This window comes from Anomalospiza imberbis, chromosome 2 (genome assembly GCF_031753505.1).
Source record: "Anomalospiza imberbis isolate Cuckoo-Finch-1a 21T00152 chromosome 2, ASM3175350v1, whole genome shotgun sequence".
Taxonomy (NCBI): Eukaryota; Metazoa; Chordata; class Aves; order Passeriformes; family Viduidae; genus Anomalospiza; species Anomalospiza imberbis.
Genome location: NC_089682.1, coordinates 27,436,818 through 27,458,577, shown reverse-complemented (window position 1 = coordinate 27,458,577; position 21,760 = coordinate 27,436,818). Strand labels below are relative to the sequence as shown.

Sequence of the window (21,760 nt, the reverse complement as noted above, 5' to 3'; positions counted from 1 at the left end):
CAATTTATTTTTTTAGGATTTAATTTTAGCCTCTTTAAATCTAATCCCATGGCCTTTTGGACAAGCACATCCTCCATGCAGCCTGATTGTAAAGGTATTTACATACTGCACTGAATGTGTGATAAAAACACTCTAGCAGGCATGGACAATAACTCAGATGGGTCAAAGCAGCTGGCTCAGTAATCCTTATAATTAACATGCATGCTGAAGGAGAGTACTTGAAATTGTGTGTCTGACTATTGTATTTGCCCTGTTAAAGAATGTTTCTAGCCCTTAGTATGTTTACATGAGCCAGCACAATGGATGGCCCTGTTCAAGCTTTTGGCTTCTGTTTGCCTTATTTTTTGAGGATATGTGGCCTGCACTTCTTCCATCCCAGTTTTACTATGCGTGCACACTGGATCTCTTAAATTCCATTTTTCTAGAGAAATTACATTTTTGTTTTCAGAGAATGTCTTGTGCCTAATGTGGTTTACTCTGTATCAATGAAATAGTCTGAAGATCTTGAGACAGGTTATCCAGTAAAGAGCTTGAATGTATTTAGCCTCTGTGGAAGTGTTCCCTTCAGTTCCCGATTGTCACTGTTAACTGCTGCACTTTTAAAAAGAAAGAGTGCACAGAAGTGAGAGCCTCCTTCATGTATGATCTGAACTCCGCCTTAGCTGGCTAGAAAATTTCTGCCAATTTGTAACCAATTTGTTTACATTCAGACCCTGTAAACAAAACTGTTACAGCTTATAGTTTGAATATATGTTACTACCAGTGCTGCTTGCAAGTATGCTTGCTGTAAGCATGCTCAGCTTACACGGTTTTAAAAGTATTTTAATTTTAAATAACAAACTTTTAGTCTGCATAAGATGGTCTTCCAGTATTAGAGTCTTACATTGTTTCAAAGTGTGAAAATGTCATTTGATAAGCTGTTCTGACTTGAACACTGAATTGCTGTTCTGTATACATAACCTAAAGTCACTTGCTCTGTGTTTTCAAGCATCCCTGTGGATGGAGTTTGTGAACAATTAAGTTCTATTTTCATAATATGGTGTCCATAATGTGGAGTGACTAATCATTCTGTGCCAATGCACACATGCAAGAACTTTTCCTATCTCAAATTGATTGTGGTTTTATATTGGGGGCATATGGCAGGGGGGATGTATTTAAAGAAACAAACAAAATAAGCCTTTCTGGTACTTAAGACTGTTCTTCACTTCTACTTTTCTGATAATTAGGTTATGGTAATATTTTTAGTCATTTGTTTACAGTTTATAATTGTCTTCAGTGTAATTTTTTGGTTCTTGAACTCTGACTTAATAGTAAAGGATTTTGAGAAGTCCTTCCTAAACTAGGTTTTCAAGCCTATCCAATACAAATATGATACAAATTTTTCTTATGGGGAATTTCTTTTGGGATGGCTTCTGAGTTGTGCTAGAACAACATTCAAAAGAAATTTAACCTCAGTAGTTCTGCACCTCCACACATTTTACCTTTTTCTCAGGTCAGGTCATAAACTTCTTGTAAGTTCTTTTTCTAGTTTTGGCTGGGATAAAGTTAATTTTTTTCTCAGTAGCTGGTGCACAGTGCTGGGTTTTGGATTCAGTGTGAGAACAATACTGATTACACACTGATGTGGTGGTTGCTGCTAAGCAGTGCTTACCCTAAGTCAAGGACTTTTTTTTGTCTCATGCTGTGCCATTGAGGAGGTACACAAAAGCTTGGGAGGGAGCTTTGCTTGAAGTGGACAAAGGGATATTCCACACCATAGAACATCATGCCCAGTTTATAAACTTGTGGAATTATCTGGAAGAGGGGCCAGTAGGAGTGTGGGATGGAGTCTGGCATTGGTCAGCAGGTAGTGAGCAGCTATATTGTGCCTCACTTGTTTTTCCTTGAGTTTTGCTTTTTCATTTTAATATTATTATTTGTTACGTGTCACTGCTGTTTCAGTTTCTAAACTGTTCTTATCTCCACCTACAAATTTTACATGTGATTCTCCTCGCCATTCTACCAGGTTACAGGATGTGAGCCAGTAGCTCTGTGGCACTTAATTGCCAGCTGGACTTAAACCACAGCAGTTCTTTACAAGTTTGAATCATGTCAGTTCCAGGCTACTGTACTTGTTACATGCTTTAGGGTTTAAACTGGTGCTTTCCTCTTATATTCAGAAGATATTCATCGATCAATACATGAGGGGAAATATCAGTATTGTGACTAGCTAGAGAGATTTAATGTCAGTTCAAACAAAAGTGAAAATACAGTACAGCATTGAAAAGAACTGTTGTGCATGATATTGTCCTGAATTTTTTTTCTTCCATATTCTACTCTGGGTGAAAAAATCTACACAATTGTTAGTAAGTTCTATTATCCTAAAACCAGGTCTTTTCAGAATATATTGTATGTTTGTGTGGCTTTTTATTTCATGGCTGCCTGTAAAGATATATTTAAGGTGTTTGCAACAGTAATCTTTGTTGTTGAAGTCTTTCATCATTTTGAGTAGATGTTTGGAGCACTAGACGATTATTCCAATGTTTGATAGATCAGTTTCCCTAAGAACTTTACCTATTGACTAATTTGAAGTGACCTTAAATGTATTTCTCTTATTCAGCTATTTTGCCCAAAGTACTGAAAGAGACTGCATGATAAATAACTCTTTTTAAGTTATGTCAAACCTGATGAGCGATGAGTGTGGTAAAACACTGGAACAGTGTATTTGTTGCCACGGCTTCTAGCTAGATTTCTACTGCTCAAATTAAAGAAAGCACATACTTTTACCATCTACCTGACTTGAAAGAAGTGTTGTGTTATATTCAAAGATAAATTTTTGAAAATTTTCTGATCCTAAGGAAAGCTGCTTCTTGTTGTAGGACTAAATGCTCCACACTTAAACCTTAGGTGAACTTGATGCAAACTTAGTCCACTTAAGACACTTGCTAAACTAACCAGAAAGAATAAAACACATAGTAATATGCAAGATATCTGCATATCTTCACAACACAGTACTAGATATCCTTCTAATCCTTAACTCAGCTAGGGTGACTTAGTTTTTTGGATAAGATTCTGAAAAGATGTATGAAAACATGTATGTCTTGCAGTCATGATACGAACTTAGAAATTTGCTGTTCAGGAATTTTATCCTACACATACTTTCTGCAGGCTCAGAGAACTTAATGAGATCTAAAAATCTGAGCAAAAAGAATTAATCTACAAGAGAGTGCTGGTGGTGGGTTTGAGTTACTTTATAGTTCTGGTGTATAAATGCCTGAAATTATCAACTTGTAAACAAAGGTGAGGCAAAGACTGAATAGGTAATACTTTGAAAAAATAATTATGTTTGAATCAGTACTTGGGATTTTGGTGTTACTTTACTTTATGCTGCTCTTAATCTACTTGGCGATTAAGTAAAAAGTAATGAAAACTGCTTTTAATAAACAGACTTATTTTAGTGTGTTAGTTGTCTCAGAGGATCAAAGGACATGTCTATAAACCTGTCTCCTATGTCCTTTTCTCCTCTTGCAATGATAAGTTAAATTGTATGATCAGAAAAATCAATGCTTTTCAGGAACTGGGTACTACTTTGGTTTCTAGCTGGTTATTTAGGTTTCCTCTGATTACACTCTACCACAGACTTACAAAAGTATTTTTTTAATGAAAATTACAGCAAGCTTTTGAGACCACCCTTCAGATACTGACTAAATTAAATCTGGAGAACAGATAATAGGCTGTTAGCAAATAGGCTGAGGTACTAAAGCAATCATTGTAGCCACAACAGCCATAGCTGTTGTGGCTATTGATGTGCTTATGAGGTAATTCTTAAAAATAATTCACAGATTTATTTCTTAGCCCTTTATCCCCAAATTTCCCTTCTCAAAACAACAGTAAACCTAAACAAGCAGAACCCAAACCAAATCATACCTGATGTTTAAATTGCTATATCCTCCCTCTTTCCTTGCATTCTCTCATAATAAACTCAAATATTTGTTTCCAAAGCTGTCTTGCAGCCATATATTTTATCTGCAATTTGCTTTAGACTTTACTTTCACCTTTAACCTTTGCACTGATCGTGCACTTTTCTCAGTACTGGTGGAAGGAATAACTTAATGTTGAAGGCAAGAAGACAAAAAGCTAAATAATACAACTGATGGTGATATTTCCATGCTGCAAAAGCTAGTTAAATAGGCTGAAAGCAATGGTTTTTTGTTGTTTGATAGTGAAACTAAGAATTACTTTACTTTTTTAACAATCAAAGTTTTAGCAACAGCTATTATAGTGAATTTATCATTAGCTAATTAAAAGCTCAGCAATCCCATAAGTAATCTGAAATCAGTTCTATTCAGTTGTTTGGATAGGTTGTTGTACACAACTTCACTTTTTCAGGCCTGAAGTTTGCTTGTTTACCTCTGTTTGTCACCTTTGTCACTCTTCTCTGTAGCTATCTCTTATTTGACATGAGGACTTAATTAAACAATCGTTTTAATAATATAAAGCTGCAGCCATGTTTCGTTTTAATACTTGCATTCCAAAAGCAATAAAATGGTGTGTAAGTTTTGCTGTTCTGTCCTTGCATCCTGTAAGTTTGATTTTTGTTTCCTGTCTATCAACAGTACAGAAAATATGTAGGCCCTTAGAATTAATTTGGTTCCATAATTATGTGGGATTAATGTTATTTCCTGTTCTGAAATTATTCTGTTTTAATGGTTTGTTCAATTTCTGTAAAAAAGCTGAGAAGACCACAGTGTCAGAGGATGATGTTCCATCTGATGAGGTTGTAATAGTTTACGAGTTAACACCTACTCCTGAACAGAGAGCTCTTGCTGACTTCCTCAAGCTCCCTTCAACATTCTTCTGTTACAAGAATAAGCCTGGATATGTGAGTGACGAGGATGATGGTAAGAAATGCCAAAATTCATATTTGTACTGCTTTTTTGTGGGGAAAGGATGTAATACATTGCACTGGTGCAGCCCCACCTTGAGCACTGTGTGCAGTTTTGGGTCCCTCTGTGTAAGAAGGATATGAAATTGTTGGAGGGTGACCAAGGTGAACAGCCTTGGGTGCCAGACTCGGGGGGAGTGGCTGAGGTCACTTGGTTTGTTCAGCTGGGAGAAGACAAGGCTATGGGGTGATGTCATCACAGTCCAAAACTTCCTCAAGGGATCAGCAGAGGAGGACATGCTGATCTCCTCTTTCTGCTGCTCAGCTATAGGATACAAGGAAATGGAGTGAAACTGTCAGGGAGGTTCAGATTAGGAAAAGGTTTTTCTTTAAGAGGGTGGTCAGGCCCTAGAACAAGCTCCCCAGGACAGCAGTTAGAGCAATACACTCCTCAGAGGCCAAGCAATGTCTGGGTGATGCACTTAGTCATATGGCTTGCTTTAGGTAGTCCTGCAAGGAGCAGGGTGCTGCAGTTGGTGATCCTTATGGGTCCTTTCCAACCTGAGATACTCAGCACTGTTAGAACCATTAGACACTGAAATATTTTTGTGGGGCCAGTGGGAAGTAATCCTGTCAGTGTCCTTATGGCCAGATGTACACTCAAGTCTTCAAAACAGAATAGCATGGTGGAGGCCCAGGAGTGATTAAAGGGCATTTGTTTGGTGTATTATGGGTGTTGACATGATTACTAAGGCATATGGTTAGGTAAGAGGCATTTGAGCAAGAGACCTACTTTACTAAATATTTTGAGACAAATATAAAGCATTTTTTATTAAAAACAATCAGGTTCCCTGAGTGCTATACTAATGTTAATTTTCTTCTAAGCCAATTCCTAATACTGTTAGTAATCTTACTTTGTCAAACCTTACTGCATGTAATTAAGGTTGATTTATTCAGCAGGTAATACTTTAAATGGAAGTTCTGAAACATTGTATTCAACAGAAAATGGGAGAAGACAAGCCTCCTTCCCCCTACCTGAGCAAGTTTTTATCTAAAAAATCTTCAGTCTTCTTTCCTAAATCTGTTTAGTGGTCATCTTAATAAAATCACTGAGTAAGAAATATATTTTCTAAAAAGAAAACCTGTGCCATGTATCTGTAGCAGTCTAGGCTGGGAAAGTGTTAACTGCACTCTGGAGCACATGTAAACAAATAAAGAAGTGACAGCTTACTTGTTGATTTGTGTAACTCTTAAAATATAAGCAAAATTTACATATGCCTGCTAGCCTTGTGATTTGGAAGGGCTTAGTAGACTTCTCTGACCTAGAGTGTGCCTGAGGACTTACTCTTTATTTTTTCTTTGTGTTTAAGATGAAGATTATGAAACAGCTGTTAAGAAACTTAATGGAAGACTCTATCGTAGTCATTCAGAAGAGAAAAAGAAAGGGCAAGTTCCTGTTAAAGGTATGTCTTAAGAAAATTTAATTATTGTGCTTCATGTATTGAAACATAAACTCTGAATCTGAAGGACACATGGGCAGAGGTTAATTTTATGTTTCCTGGGATGGTTTTTAGAAGCTGGGTGTAGAAAACCTGCATCTCAATGTACAGAATTAAGCTCAGTATGTTAAATTGCTAGTTAGCAGTAAAGGGGTACCTGCAAGAGAAATGTACATTCCAGGTGATCTCTAAACAAGAACATCAAAGTGTCTTCCTATCTGGAGCTCCTTCTGAATATGAAAAATTCAGCTTGGCATGATACTGCTCAAGAGAAAGTTGTCTAAATATTTGAAAACTTGCTACTTCTGCAGTTACTCAACTGAAGCTTGTGAGTTAATGTTGTTCAATCTGAAAAAATGCTATTTGGTCTTTATACTAAAAATACAAGTGTAGATAAATACAAGTATGTCTGACTGTGTCTCACACTTCAGCGTTGCATAACTTGAAGTCTGGGTAGGCACTTTTAGAAGTAAAGTTTGGGTTTTTTTGAGGATATGTGCTGTAATAGGAGATACTGAAGGAAGTTAGTAGTAGTGGCAGCTGCATAATGAAGTTCTTCATCATTGCATGGAAATTCCCTGATAGCAGTAAAAAACCACAGATTATGTATTTTCAATCCTAGTTACTCCATGTTAGGTTAGTTAGTCTTCACTTCCACTATTTAAGCAGTAATGCAGTCTGTGAAACTCAAGAAGTCTGTCTTCAAGTTGATCTGGTTATTATGAGGTTAACTTAAAATGCCAGGGCTAAAAGTTATTTCAGTATGTAGCTGCCTTCACAGCTATTTTCCATTAATTCTTTACAGCAGGCCTTGCAAGAAAAAGTGATTTCAGCAAGGAAAGAGAATGTGTTGCTACTTTGGAAAAGAAACCAGCTCCTGAGGAGAAAGATGAAACAAAAGCTCTGCAGGTTCCTTCTACATCTGTTTGTGGTGTCAGTACTGATACTGAAGGCGACAGTCTAGAAGACTTAAAGTCAGAAGTTCAAATTCAAGAAATGAAAGTAAGAGCTAAATCTTTACTGAACTTCTTGTTATTAGACTTGTACAATTACTTCATATATGTGTGAGACAGTACAGTTTTAGAACTAAAATATCCAGTGCAGAAAAATTATTTTAGTGTTTTTGTATGTGTGCCTCAAGTGTGTGCCAACACAGGAGATTTTATTTCAGGAAATAATAGTATGTTTTTGAAAACAGACTACTTCAAAGATACTTCAGTCTCTTGTCAAGTTAACATCTTTATGTGTTAACTGTAATGAAAAACTGCAGAAAGCTTACAGCAACTTTTCTTGGTGTTCTTTTTTTTTTTTTTTTTTTTTGGTGAGGACTGTTCTTAGACTCCTGGGGAGGAGGTTTGGATCCTAAGGTCTTCTAACTTATTTAGCTATTACATTACTTTTTTGATTAATTGCAGGAGAATGAAATTGTAAGCTCAAGTGACTTAATGTGTACCAGTAAGGAAGAAATACCTGCTCCATCAAAAGATGAAGTGACAGTATGTGTCAAATCAGGTTCCAGCAGTGAAGAACCACATTCCACCACAGAAACTGTGCAAGTATCACAGACCTCATCACGAGCTGAAGACAAACCTGTAGATTTGTCAACTAAAAAGAGTGATTCAGATGGTTCAGAGTCAACACAAGGTAAGGTCAGGGGTATACTCTTGAGATTTTTTTGTAGGAAACTATGCTTTTCTGTGGATCAGTTTACCCAGCATAGTTGCTGTTGTGGGGAGAAGTAGTACCAATATTGAATTTAGAAACACGGGTACCAGGCTGGTAAAAATGTGCATGTATCAAATTTTGAGTTGAATTTTGCTGCAACAAAACAATGCTAGTGTCTATTGTGTATTTTAAATCTGATGTACTTTCATTAGTTTACTGTTAAATACCGTATGAGCTCTGTGGATCTGCATATAAGTAGTATGCCAAAACTCAGAGTCTTGAGCCCATTTTTCAAACCATAAATGATGGTCATTATGAAGTGTCATTCGAACTTTAAATTTATTGGGAGGAAAAAATGCTGTAGACGGTTCTCCGGTTTATTCTTGTGACTACATAAATGAATTTTCTTTAAGAAAGTACAGAAACATCTTTGACTTTCTGTTTTTTATTTGACAGAAAACAGAATCATCTCATTTGGTTTTGGCAATACTGCAGGCCTGTCATTTGCAGATCTGGCATCCAAAAGTTCTGAAGACTTTGCTTTTGGCTCAAAAGGTGAGTTCAGCTAGTCTCTGAGACAAACCTCAGCTGGACTTTTGCTTCATATAATACACCTTTTGTGCACAAAATTGCTGCTGATCATTAGAAACAACAATTTTTTGCAAGTTTTTGTCAGGGAGGAAAAAAAAACTACACTTAGTTTAAAATGTAACTCTCTTAATTGTAGATAAAAACTTCAAATGGGCAAATACAGGAGCAACTGTGTTTGGAGATACCACCCGTAAAGATGAAGATGAAGGTGGTAGTGATGATGAGGTAGTACATAGTGATGATATCCACTTTGAGCCAATTGTGTCCTTACCAGAGGTAAGATGACTTCTGGAATATAAAGCATCATTAAGATAAACATTTCTGCTAACACAGCAAGCTTTAAAATGTTTTGATTAACTAGTTTTGCTTTCTCTGTTGCTGTGCCTTGTTCTGCATGTTTTACATTATCTTGAAGCACCTGTTGTTTTAAATCCTAGTACAGCATAGCCCTGGGGAGGTGTCTGGTGCCTCAGTTAAAATCTTCAAAAGTGATTTTATAATTTGAGAGTTGATGAGGATGCAAATTTGTACATAGCGCATAAAAGCTAAACCATTTATATAGCACAGCTGAAAATCAGGAAGGGGAACTGAATAACTGCTAGGCTTATACAACTCTGCTATGGCTTTGTATCAGTGACCTGTAGATTCAGTTCTGTGAAAGCCATGGCAACTAAGAATTTTTAAGCTAGGCAAAATATTTCTAGAATCACTAAGCAAAATTACATACAGTTAACATCACTAAGGGATGAAGGCTAAGGGAACTAACTTGTTTAGTTTGAAAATAAATGCTTTTTCAAGAAGTAGGAGAACCTTCAGCTTTGAAGGTAGCCTTATAACTTACTGAGACTTCACACAGTTATTCATGTCTTGATTGGTTTTTAGCCTAGTAACCATTTCAGACTCTTTTGATGATATCATCATATTGTCTGACCTTTCCATAAATAATACAATTTAACTATAGATTAGTAAAATTATTGAGCAAGGCAAATAGAGTGCAAAGGAACTGCATGTGGTGTCCTTCAATTTGAACAGCTTGTCTGATCTGTTTTGTAACGTGCCTTCAACTTCTTGAAAATTTGGTGTGCCTTTGCTCATCTGTGTGTCACATTATGACTTCTATGATGCTTTTCTTCTCTGCTTCCCTTTTGGAGATTCACAAACAGTATTTTGTCAGATATTTCTCCAGTTCTCTCAAGTGTTCCATGTCTTTGGAGAAGTGCTAAATAAAGGGAATTAGAGGCCAGTAAATGCATACATAAAGTGAGGTGGAGAGGCTGTCAGGCCAAAGTTTTGTATACTTGGTGTTTATTCTGTTCAAATGCAAATATCGAATTCTTTAATAATGTGCTAAAGGTGACTCCTGGAATTGTAACAGTACTTCATCTTCACTTCTCAGTGTGCACATCATTCAGCAAACCTGAAACTTGGAGAACTTGCCAGAACACTTGATAAAGTCTTGGAGTTTTGTTAAAAGAAAAAAAAAAACCCCACACATAAAGAAAATCCCACCAAAACCCAACCAAGCAAAACATTCCCAAAGCAAAAACAACAGACACCCACCACAACTACATGTAGCATGGTGAAGGAGGATTGCAGTGCTGTAATTCTCAAATAGTGGAATTTGTGGCTCCTAAATTTTGAAAATGTTTTACCCATTTTGATGTGATGAATTGGGTGTTGGTGAAAAGAACACACTGAATAATTTTCCATTATAATATGTCAGTCTTCAGAAGTATATGTAATTATTTAATATCTTTGTAGGAAATCACAGGTTCTCAGTCTACTGTGCTGTTTTTTAGGTGGAGGTAAAATCTGGAGAAGAAGATGAAGAAATTCTCTTCAAGGAGAGGGCAAAACTTTACAGATGGGACAGAGATGTTACTCAGTGGAAAGAGCGTGGTGTTGGGGAGATCAAAATACTCTTCCATACACAGAAGAAATACTATAGAGTCCTAATGAGAAGAGACCAAGTTCTTAAAGTCTGTGCAAACCATGTTATCACCAAAGAAATGAACTTAGTGCCCTCTGATACATCAAATAATGCTTTCATTTGGACAGCCACAGATTATGCTGGTGAGTTTTTTCAGGTGGTCTTTGTTTTTATTAGGTGGTCTGTAGTTTCTGTGTTTTGTTTTTCCCTGGAGATTACTACAAGATGAAACTAAACAGACCTTCTTGGATTTATTTTCAGATGGTGAAGTAAAAGTGGAGCAATTTGCAGTCAGATTTAAAAGCCAAGAAATGGCCAATTCTTTCAAGAAGATGTTTGAAGAATGCCAGCTAAGCTTGTCAGAACTACAGAAGGGGCACTTGTCTTTAGCAGCAGGACTGTCAAAGGACACCAACCCTGTTGTATATTTTGAAGTTTCTGCTGATGATGAACCTTTAGGACACATAACCATGGAGCTGTTTGCAAATATTGTACCTCGAACTGCTGAAAATTTCAGAGCCCTGTGCACAGGAGAGAAAGGATTTGGATTCAAGAACTCTCGCTTTCACAGAATAGTCACAGACTTTGTGTGTCAGGTAAGCATAAAAGGAAGACTCTTCACTGAGAGAATGAGATGCATCTTGACTAACAATGGCATTTCAAAAAATGACTTATGCAGAGTAGCACATTCTTGTTGGCAACACAGATCCACTGTGCAGGACAGTCTCCTCTGTCCTTTCCCTACAAGGAGCTGAGAAACGATGCAGGCAGCACATGGTACCCTAAGATACTTTTCACCTGTGTCTACCAGTGGCCTCATGCTTCAGTGTTTCCTAGTTCTATCATGACAGGCTGAAAGAAAAAAAAAAAATAGAGGGAGGTGGAGTCCTCTTACAATGGACAAGGGGCCTGTTGCAGAACAGGAACACCAAGGAAAGTAGGCATTCCCAAAACTACCATTCATCCTTCTCTCTGTATCCAGAGAATAGCTTCTATTTGCTCACCTGTTAAGAACACTTGCTTTCCAGGCTTCTCTTGGACTCTAAAGTACACTTCATATTTCGAATAATGTGCACTTTAAAACTGATATTTCAAGTATCATAGCTGTTAGGTTTCAATCTAAAATAAGTCTTGTAGGTCCAATTACCATGCAGTGGCCAGCTTCCAAAAACATCAAGATTTGTGCAGAGAGCATCAGCCTCCAGTGCATCTGTAACCCTAGGTAGACAGTGTTGGTTTTAAACCTCTGTGTGCATTCAGTAGCACTGGCAAATTCTTCGTAAATGCTGAAGGCTTAGGAGATTGATCATAGCTCAGATAGACCTTTCTTAAAATTCTCATCAATAGTTTACTGAGTTTTGGTAACTTGGAACAGGCAAAATGAACCAACATCAGTACATGCTGTGTTAATGATCTGCATGTCACTACATCCCCGAAGATGAGGCATGTAGATGACTTTCTACAAGCCCAGATGTATACAGTAATACAGGAAAATAATATACAAAAGTAATGGGAAGGACTTCAGCCTGTTGGAGTGAGTCCAGAGGAGGGCCAAGACTTTTAAGAAGGATGGAGCACTGCTCCTGTGAGGGAAGGCTAAGAGAATTAAATTTCTTCAGCCTGGAAAAGAGGTGATGTAATGGTGTCATTCCAGAACCTGAAGGGAGTCTACAAGAAAGATGGAGGGAAACATTTTACAAGCGCATGTAGTCACAGGACATGGGGGGGAATGGCTTCTAGGTAAAAGAGAGTAGGTTCAGAATAGATGTTAGGAGAAAGTTTGCTGTGAGGGTGGTGGGACACTGGAACAAGTTGCCCAGAGAAGCTGTAGATGCCTTATCCCTATCAGTGTTCTAGACCAGGCTGGATGGAGCTCTGAGCAGCCTGGTCCTATTTCTAGGTGTCCTTGCCCATGGCAGGGGAGTTCTAGGTGATCCTAAAGGGCCTTTCCAATGTAAACCATTCTGTGATAGTATATGAATGGCTTGTCACCAGAATAAAATATTAGTCTGTCTTTCTATTGGCTATCTATGTGTGTCTGAAGTATGCACTTAATGCTTCTTTTGTTAAACCCTTGTGCCTTTCTGATAAACTCATTTAGGATTTAAGCTTATTTCAGGGTATTCCACAGTCTAGAAAGGAGCAGACTTTCTTTTAAAGCAATTAACTGCACCATGTGTGCCTTGATAAAGTGAACTTTTATCACATTAAATGAGTATATTTTAAGTTTGCTTTGCTTGGCTGAACTTTCTTGAGGTACAGTGAGAAGCTCTTCAATGAGAACTAAGGCTGTACAGATACAATTTGCACTGTCACCTTTATGTGTATACTCAAATTATCAGGAACCAGAAGTTTGCTACCTTCCAGAAAGATAGAAGACACACTTACCATGCTGCTCAACCAGTTATGTGGCAAAGCTGTATGGAATTACTGGTCACTGCTTTGTTAACCTTTTTTCAGGTGATTAATTCTGTGCCTGCAGGGACTAAGCAAGGACAGGCCTTCAGTGAGTTAATGCAGGTCCAGGCAGCTTCCAGGGCCAAGCCATGCAGATAGTAGGAATGACAGGCCTAGAGGAATGTCACCATGGGGAGCAGGAAGATAAAGTGCTGTGTTCAGAATAAACAAGGGATACACCTTCTACTACTGCTTCCCTTACCATGAACAAACCTGCTGAAGCTGGGAAGCCCTACATCTAAGCAGATATTGATACTTGTGAAAATGAAGATTTCTTCCAAAACAAAGTCTTTACTGTTGAAAGGAAATAAAACTTTTGGGTTGTGTTTTAGGACTTTTCAGTTAATGCTATGTCTGTCTGTTTTGTTGGTTTTTTTTTTTGGATTTTTTTTTAGGGAGGAGATATAACTAACCATGATGGAACAGGTGGACGGTCAATTTATGGAACAGCATTTGAAGATGAGAATTTCACAGTGAAACACACTGGTCCTGGATTGTTGTCAATGGCAAATAAGGGCAGGGATACAAATAATTCTCAATTCTTTATAACACTTAAAAAAGCAGAACACTTGGACTTCAAGCATGTGGTATTTGGGTTTGTGAAAGATGGAATGGATGTTGTGAAAAAGATCGAATCCTTTGGTTCTCCTAAAGGGCTAGTAAATGGAAGAATTGTCATTACAGACTGTGGGCAAATATAGAATTATTTCTCTGAGTATACAGATGTTTTTGCAGTATAAATCAGTACTTAGATGTTATTGACTAGTTATTTCAACTTCTTAAAATGGACACTTCTGATGTATAAATGTAAAATTACAGGCTATAGTTGAATTTTTTATGTGTTCTAATTAATTTTTTTGCATGGTAAATAAAGTTCAGGCACTGGCATATTTCAGGTGTATTTGTGTTATCCTGACATATTTGTATTAAGTGTCAAATTTTAAAAATTAAATCCTAGTCTTGTTAAAATAAATGTCTTGTCTTCTCTTTGGTTTGTTTAAAAGAAGATAACTTGCATAACTTGGTTCTTGCTCTCATGAAGCTCTTTTGAATATGCAGATTGTAGTTGCAAATTGTTGGACAGTACACTGAAGGCCTTTGAAAGGTAATGGGTATTGCAGTGTGCAGAAAGCAGGCTGCGCCAGGTAGGTGTTGGTTTGTTCTGTCTGCATAGTTTTTTAATGATTGATCAGTGTTTTGCTAGAGCAATAATGCCACATTTGTTTTTGTGTTTAAACTATTTCTAAAAAACTTGGCTTAATGAAAATTATCTACTTAGCGCTGGTATTTTACCTGACATACTTCAAGTATAACCCTCTGACTCTGCTCAGTGTTTACTAGCTGTGGCCAGCTTCTCTGACCTTGCTGCAGGCTCTAGCTTCTGTATTCCAGCGTGCTTGTACCTTTTACAACTTCGCCTCTCAAGAGTGAGTATGCATGGGTAAACGCGGGGTTCATTTAAACTGGTACTCTACAGCTCGGTGCTGGCAACACACTTTTATGTTAGCTTTATTTGGGAGTTTATTTATTTTTAAAGGATCGCAGTAATACATCTTCAGGGGTCCTCAGGGACCTTACTGCTTTGTACAACCACTCAAAGGAGCCTGGAGCTGGGGCAACCAGCGACGAGACAATAGGACGTAGACAGGGCTGGACTTGCGCTGTGCGAGGGCAGGTTCAGGTAGGACAGCAGGATGAATTTCTTCCGAGAAAGGCTGATTGGGCATCGGCACGGGCGGCCCCCGGCTGTGTTGGAATCGCCGTCGCTGGAGGTGTATAAGGAGGTGGCACCGCGTGGTCCAGTTGTCGGAGAGCTGTTCGGTCGCGGTTGGACGCGAGGCCGCGCTGTGCCGGGGGTGGAGAGGAGCGGTGTGTTTGATGATGGTGATGGTGATGATGGTGATGATGATGTGCGCTCCCCCTGCCCTGCCCGGGGGCTGCCCGCGGCCCCGAGTGCGCCTGCGCGGCTCGTGGCGGTTGGTTCGCGCGCGGCGGTGCCGCCATGGCGGGCCCGGGGCCCGGCCGCGGCCGCTCCGCCCGGGGGCTGCAGCGGCGCTGCCCGCAGGGGCCGGCGGGGGTGAGACGGGGCCGGGGCGGGCGGCCTGCGGGGAGGAGGAGGCGGCAGAAAAGCCATTTCCTCCTCGCCGCGTCCCTGGAGTGTTTGGAGAGATGGAGGGTGGGGGGCCTGTCGGCTGCCTCGGGTTCATTGTGGGTGCCGTACTGCTGCGGAGCGGGGCAGTGCGCGACAGGAGGGGTTTAAACAGACTTGAGCAGGTTACGTGCTCTTGCTGCTCCTGTCCCTCACCGCACGCTCCGATTGCCTTAGAGTTGAAGTGCTGAAGAGTCCTCTTTGTCTGAGGAGGAAATTTCCCTGGAAATTGCAATTCCAGATTCTCCGTGGTGCCAAGACACAGTTTAGCGTACAGGTTTTGCCTAAGACCTGGTGCCTGCCCGTTGAGTGAGAAAATATGTGAATCCTCTTAGAAGTATATTAAGCTTGTATGAAGTGTATATAATAGGATAACTCATTTTTCTTTTTTTTTTTTTTCTTTTTTTTTTTTTTTTTTTTTGCCACAGTAATTGACAGCCTTACTTCGAAGGTATTAGGGGTATTTGTGATTTTTTTTTTTTGTAAAGCTTAGTGATTAGCTCTGTTGAGAGAGCAGGAAATTGTTCCATATCTAGTCAATCAGGAATCAAACCCATGGTTCATTAGAGACTGCTGCAATGACCAGGCCGTTAATTATGATGGGTGTCAGTCCCTTGCCAAGGTTTGGCAAAGTTATTTTACGCATAGAAGGCTGGGTTCTTTGCACTCAGATGAATGAAGGAGCGGTGCTGACAAGTCAAAAGTGATCTGCTGATCTGCCTAAAAATTCAGCACCACAGACCCCCCATTGTGGTGTTTCAGAAGTCTTTGATACTTGGCAGAAGGAGTGCTTGCTGGCCAGGCAACTTTCTTTTGCCTGAATTCTGCTTATCTTTCAGTAAAACAAATTTTTGCAGTTGTTTTCATCCCTCTGTATTCCCTGGGTCAAATGCTTCCAGTGTGTCTGGGCGATAACAGGCCTTAAATGCTCAGACTCATGCTGCAAGGGGAAGAAATATGGTGGAAGAATACCCACGAGCAACCAAAGATTAGGAGAGATTGAAATTGAGTTAGGTACATAGTTAGATTGGGATCCTGAGTTAGTCCTGGGAATCATCAGTGAATACAAAACCCAGCCTTTTTTTTTTCTTAGGAAGAGTAGCTTGCCGTTTTAGGATCAGGAGCCATCTCGAATGTGATATGAAGATTTTGAGCTAAAATCAGGCTGTATGTGCCCTTAGTTCTTGCAGAAGGATTTGCAACTTGAATAGCATTTGATGGTGTTCTAGATTCTCTGGGGAATTTTTCTTGGGGAATATTCTGTTTTGAATTACAGAACTGTACTTTAAAGTAATTTGAAAAACTTATTTTTAAAAGACTTGTACTGAGGCTTTAATGCTTGCAAGGAAGGAGTGTTTATGTGTTTCTGTGCTTTGTTATTTCATTGAAAAGTAGTTGTTCAAGGGCAGGAACATACAGCAGTTGATCACTTGGTCTAGAGCATAGCAGAGAGATGCAGTGAAACAAGTACGATCATGAGAGCTGCCTTGAGTCTGATATTTTGTAATGTGCATTTAATTGATTTTGGTTGTAGCCTAAAATTTCTGTCATTCACTTTTTTAGTACGTACTTATAAATTAGTAAGAAAAAGTAGAGCAGGAAACTTCGGCATTAAAAAAAGGCCTAGATATGAAGGTAGATGGCACTGTTTCCACAATTACCTGTCTACATTCATGCCTTTATTTTATGTTACTGTCTTCATAGTGCTTTATAGTTTCTTAAAGATTCTAACATAGAGCATTACGAGTATTTTGTTATTAGACTGTGGAGAATATATTTGCCCTTTATGTTAATATGAGGACCATTTACATTTATCTATTAAAAAACCCTCTCTTTTCAAAGCCAGTAGTTTGTAGTAAAAATTCTGTCACAAAGTGTGACAGTTTAACTGTTAAACCAGTAAGTTGTAACATACTTTTTCCATGAAAATTCTGACTAGAGTACAATGGTTTTGTGCTTTCTTGTAGGATTGCCTCTCAGGAGCATTGCATACCAAATGTAAAAGCAGAAGCTCCCTAGTTTACAAAGGTAATACAAAGCAATGGTACTTTGATATCTTTTACAGGGAAAACATACACTAAAGCTTATTGTTCCTAAGTTTATTTAGTTTTGTATTTTCTCATTTTAAATAGATAGGTAATCTTGATCAGGGCGTTGTGATAACTGGGAGCCAGCCTGGGAATGTTAACAAGTAAAGAGCACAAAGGATGTTTGGGAACAATGGTTCACAGCCTGTTTGTCTCTAAGTCCTGCTTGAATTAGTTGGTAGCAGTCTATTTCATAATGCATGTATTTAGCTTTAATTTAAAGATACATAAATGTTTAATATTTAGAACACATTTGGTCTCTTTCAGAAACTGGTGCAAGTAGACAGCAAGCTAAATCAATGTATTTGTAAGACTTCCGTTACAGAAAAATTTCTATAGGCAGACAAGCTCTAAAATTCAAGGAAGACAAATCATAAGCTAAATAATGAATAATTCTTACTATGGCTTAAGCTGTTATAATTAAGTTCATAATTTGTCAGGCTGCATCATTGGTGGTTTTGGTTCTTAAACCTACATGGACAACGTGGCAAGTACTTATAATAAGTCCTTATTGATTTCTTAATATCAGCTTCTGAAATGCGAAATTGTTACAATTTTATATATTTCAGGTGGCACTGACAGCTCACTGAAAAATATAACTATTTCTTTATCAAATTGTTCTTTAGAGTCAGAACTTACTGAAACTGGAAGAGAAAATGGCATCAGATCTAGTGATTTCCAGAAAAGTTTGAAAAACTTGGATTGGTAGGAGATGTTTTTATTTTTCCTTTATTACTTTTTTTCTCATAAAACTCCAAATAATACAGATGTATTTGGACTGTGCAAAAGTTGTTTTAAGTTTCTTGTTTTCTTATTAAGTAAAGAACTGTTTGTAGCTAATTAATGCAATAATGAGGATGTTGATTTTGATGAGGAATATTGTTTCACTTTCTAATCCTTTGTATTTTGGAATTGCTAAGGGGATACAGGAATGACGTAAACTTAACTAGGTGATAAAAGAATTAACTAGGAGGAAAGAAGTAGCACAGACTGATAAACAGATTTATGTTTATTTAGAGATAATTCAATTCTAAATGCCAAGAAATCTCTTTTAAGGGCTATTTTACACCAAACAGGAAAATATAATTTTAAAAGAGGGATTGTATTTTTCATTCTCCAGGAATTTGGTGGTTTGTGGTGAGAGTGTTGGTTTTACCTGTTATTTACATGTGCTTACAGCATGAAAAGCCTAGTTATTTTAACAACTTTTAAGTCAGCAATATGTAATTTCTGTGGTTGAGATTTCTGAGTAATAATGCCTTTCATCCAAATGATTTAACTCTGCTCTTTGTTATCAGTAAAGTAACAAAGTCTTACATTAAGCAATGTTTGCCTTTTTATACAGACTTGTTTCAGTCTCTGTCATGTATCATGTTAGAAAGGAATTGAGTAATTTAGTGTTCTTTTGTACTTTTAGTTTTGATGATGAGCAAGATTATTTTTGTGGTTCAAGTGGTCTAGACATAGAAGAAAGCAGCATTATTTGCTCTGAAACTGATGCAATACAAAATACAGCTATATACACGGGAACAGGTAATAAAGACTTAATTTTTTGCATTCTTACAACTCTCTGTGAAGTATAACATGTAACTTAAAAAACTTCCTAGTAAATGTATTTCTGTTCAATTCAGAAATACACTAGTCACCTGAAATGTATTTTAATGTGGGGACTTTATCTTTCACATGACTACTTTCTTTAGAATTATTTTATGAGGTTGAGACGTACTTGAAGCAATACTAACATTATTTTCTCATGTGGCATCCAGTAGTTTCTTAAGTCTTGTCCTGTTTTCTTAGATGTCAGGCTAAGGTCTAATCAGCAGCAAATCACTTGCATGAAGCCCTTACAAAAATAATAGGAGATTTTGGTGACATGATTCAGTCTGTGCATAGATTCCATACAGATATCTCTGGGATTTCTATACTGCAGTGGAGGGTTTTACTTATAAAACTGTTGATTCTTGATCAGTTTGAATAAATAATGTAGCGAGAACTTTGATAAGTCTCTGTAATTCTTTAGATTGCTTTCACATTTTAATATGTCTCGCTCTGTACTTGTAACTCGGAATTCCTAGAACGTATTTTTGCTGGTTTTGTACAACTATCATATCAATATTTAGCTAGGAGTGATTTTTTAATGTAAAATGCATTTTTTTCTCATGTTGACAGGCCTCACTTTACCATCTCATTTGTCTGCAAATACTCAAGAAAATATGGACCAAATTATCAACCATGGTTTGTTAAAGAAAATTGTGCATGGAACTGGTGCTCAGGCATGCAATAGGCAAGGTTTAATACCACCTCACATCAGTCAAATTTACAATGAATTATTTGTCATACATCAGAAGCTCCAGGTAAGAACTGGAATCACCTTCAAATTTTTTTTGAATAATGCTGTGAATATTCTCACTTTTGAGAAAGAAATTTGAATTACTTATATAGTAAAACTTACTTATATATTAAGACTAATATTTTTTACTATTACTTTATATTAATCACAGTTACTTATATACTAAATCTGTGTTTTCATCTTCCTCTAGATTAATTCAGTGATTCAGTAATGATGCTTTGACTTGAATTTTGGGTTGACCAGGTAGATGGGTAGGTGGGCAGATTCAGCTTGAGGGAGTTGGAACACAGTGTTTCTACATCCAAGACTGTCTGTTAGACACTGTGTGTGTAGAGGGAAGCACTCACAAGCATTGCTTCTCTTGAGAACATCTGAAACTGTTCTCCTGACTCTAGGCATTCCAAAGCACTTGCCTTCATAGCCTCCTCCAAAATCTCTCTATTCATTCCACCAGTTTGTCCCCAGCAGCTTTAGGCTACTAATAGTCTTATATGGTTTTACTCTGTAATAGTTCATAAGCTTCTGCTGGATTCCCTGCCATACTTGTCTTTTGCAACATTTGAGATAAAAATAATTTTGTATCTCTGTTTTCATCACCGGTTTTTCAGGGATGCTTCTCATTAGTTGAAGAAACAATATCATTAATCTAGTGTTCAACACAGGCAGTCACATCAGACACTGTTCTGTCTTACAGTTAATACCATTATCCAAATATTTTGGAAGCAAAAGCCAAAGTTTAATATTCTAGAGCAACAATGTAGAGTTGAATTTTGCATTTTGGGAGGCTGAGCCATTCCAATGCACGTGGAGGTCTTCTGGGCTAATGTGGGAGGAAACTGAACAGAGCTGCCTGTCAGGATACTTTGTATTAGTAAGCTCTTGTGTAACTATAATTTCATAAAGAGCTAAACGTATCTCTGGGACAAAATTTTAAATTCAGCATAATTTGGGAAAACTTCACATGGGTTTCTAAAGTAGTTTAACATTTTTTTTTCTTGATACAGAGAGAAAGTTCAGCACAGCAGGAGTATGCTCTGCAACTGCAGAAACGAGAGCATTGTCTAACAGAACAAGAAGCATTGTTTTTTCAACACGAAGCAGCTTTGGCTAAAATAAGAGGTGTTGAGGAAGAAGTTCACACAAAAATTGCAGCTATGAAAGAGGTGAAATAGTATATTTAATGATAGATATTGCTCTATGTGCTCTTTAACTCATTTGTAGTTATCTTAAGCCATCACATGTTTGCTGGAAATCCTGCTTATTTCTTTGAAGCCCATGAAATTCCCAAAGGAAAGATTTAAATAAAAAGTACTGAACGTTATTGCTAGAGTTTTTGTATGACTTCTGTTTCAGAATGGTGCATTTACTTGTCTGATGTGTAGTACATTTTACAGTTACAAGTTAGAGAAAGGAGTTAATTTTTTTGTAAAATACTGAAAGCTATGTGACTATGTGAAAGCTATGTAATATTAGAGAAAAAATGTGGTCTATCTGTAATTGTGTGTAAGTTAAATGAGTATCTTTGCATTAGCTGTAGTTGCAGTGGATTTCCTTGGGAATGCTTTAAGACACATTGAGGTCTTATGACATAACACCTATTGCAGAGAGTACTAGCAAACAAAGACTCAAAAAGTTCGGAGGAAGACCAACCTAACTTTGGGGCTATGGAAAGAAAGAGTAGTGAAGAAGAGTGAATTCATGGAAGGGGAGAAGTGAAAGCTGGAATATCTTCAGTAAAATAAAACCTTGCTGTTTTACCAAATCTGAGGTACTTAAATCTAAGGTCCAGAGAAGATTAAACAGAAAACAAATTTCAGGCATAAGAGATGAATGGCAGTGGATATGCAGGTTGTATGTAATAATTCATATGCTTGTGTTGTAAACCAGATCCCCAGTCTCTACAAGGCGTAGGATTAGTTTCTCACTCTGCATGATTCAGAGTAAGCAAAGGCAGAAACATGAGTTGAAACCCCAAAACACAGTCACAACTTTTTTGTAAATATTTGGAAGAATGAGCTGTAGGTAAAAGCTTTGTCATTGATTTTAGTTCACAAATGCATCCCACATCTGAATTGTTTGAGAAATATACATATGTTAGTTGGTCTGGGTAGAATAGCCAGCGATAGGAGCTATAGGCTGTGCATATTGCTCTCGGTTTCTGTATAGAT

At 37.7% G+C, this 21,760-nt stretch overlaps 2 protein-coding genes across 10 annotated transcripts in view; both read left to right on the top strand.

Moving 5' to 3' along the window:
* Positions 1 to 13,979, top strand: part of RGPD4 (RANBP2 like and GRIP domain containing 4) — a 33,661-nt gene extending 19,682 nt beyond the window's left edge. Inside the window, exons 21-30 of one of the 5 annotated variants that reach the window (XM_068180262.1) lie at positions 17 to 94; positions 4,713 to 4,880; positions 6,235 to 6,327; positions 7,172 to 7,365; positions 7,779 to 8,007; positions 8,485 to 8,583; positions 8,756 to 8,895; positions 10,419 to 10,692; positions 10,811 to 11,145; positions 13,402 to 13,979. In XM_068180262.1, the coding sequence (XP_068036363.1) occupies positions 17 to 94; positions 4,713 to 4,880; positions 6,235 to 6,327; positions 7,172 to 7,365; positions 7,779 to 8,007; positions 8,485 to 8,583; positions 8,756 to 8,895; positions 10,419 to 10,692; positions 10,811 to 11,145; positions 13,402 to 13,707 (1,916 nt within the window). In that variant the 3' untranslated portion in view covers positions 13,708 to 13,979. Of the gene's footprint in view, positions 1 to 16; positions 95 to 2,005; positions 4,596 to 4,712; positions 4,881 to 6,234; positions 6,328 to 7,168; positions 7,366 to 7,778; positions 8,008 to 8,484; positions 8,584 to 8,755; positions 8,896 to 10,418; positions 10,693 to 10,810; positions 11,146 to 13,009; positions 13,273 to 13,401 lie in introns of those variants that run through there. The other 4 variants (XM_068180261.1, XM_068180264.1, XM_068180263.1 and 1 more) reach the window with 4 other exon arrangements.
* A 1,029-nt stretch (positions 13,980 to 15,008) lies between these two features.
* Positions 15,009 to 21,760, top strand: part of CCDC138 (coiled-coil domain containing 138) — a 31,756-nt gene continuing 25,004 nt past the window's right edge. For all 5 annotated transcript variants that reach the window (XM_068180256.1, XM_068180255.1, XM_068180253.1 and 2 more), the window contains exons 1-6: positions 15,009 to 15,083; positions 17,123 to 17,183; positions 17,869 to 17,947; positions 18,660 to 18,775; positions 19,412 to 19,596; positions 20,597 to 20,755. In XM_068180256.1, the coding sequence (XP_068036357.1) occupies positions 15,009 to 15,083; positions 17,123 to 17,183; positions 17,869 to 17,947; positions 18,660 to 18,775; positions 19,412 to 19,596; positions 20,597 to 20,755 (675 nt within the window). The remainder of the gene's footprint in view (positions 15,084 to 17,122; positions 17,184 to 17,868; positions 17,948 to 18,659; positions 18,776 to 19,411; positions 19,597 to 20,596; positions 20,756 to 21,760) is intronic.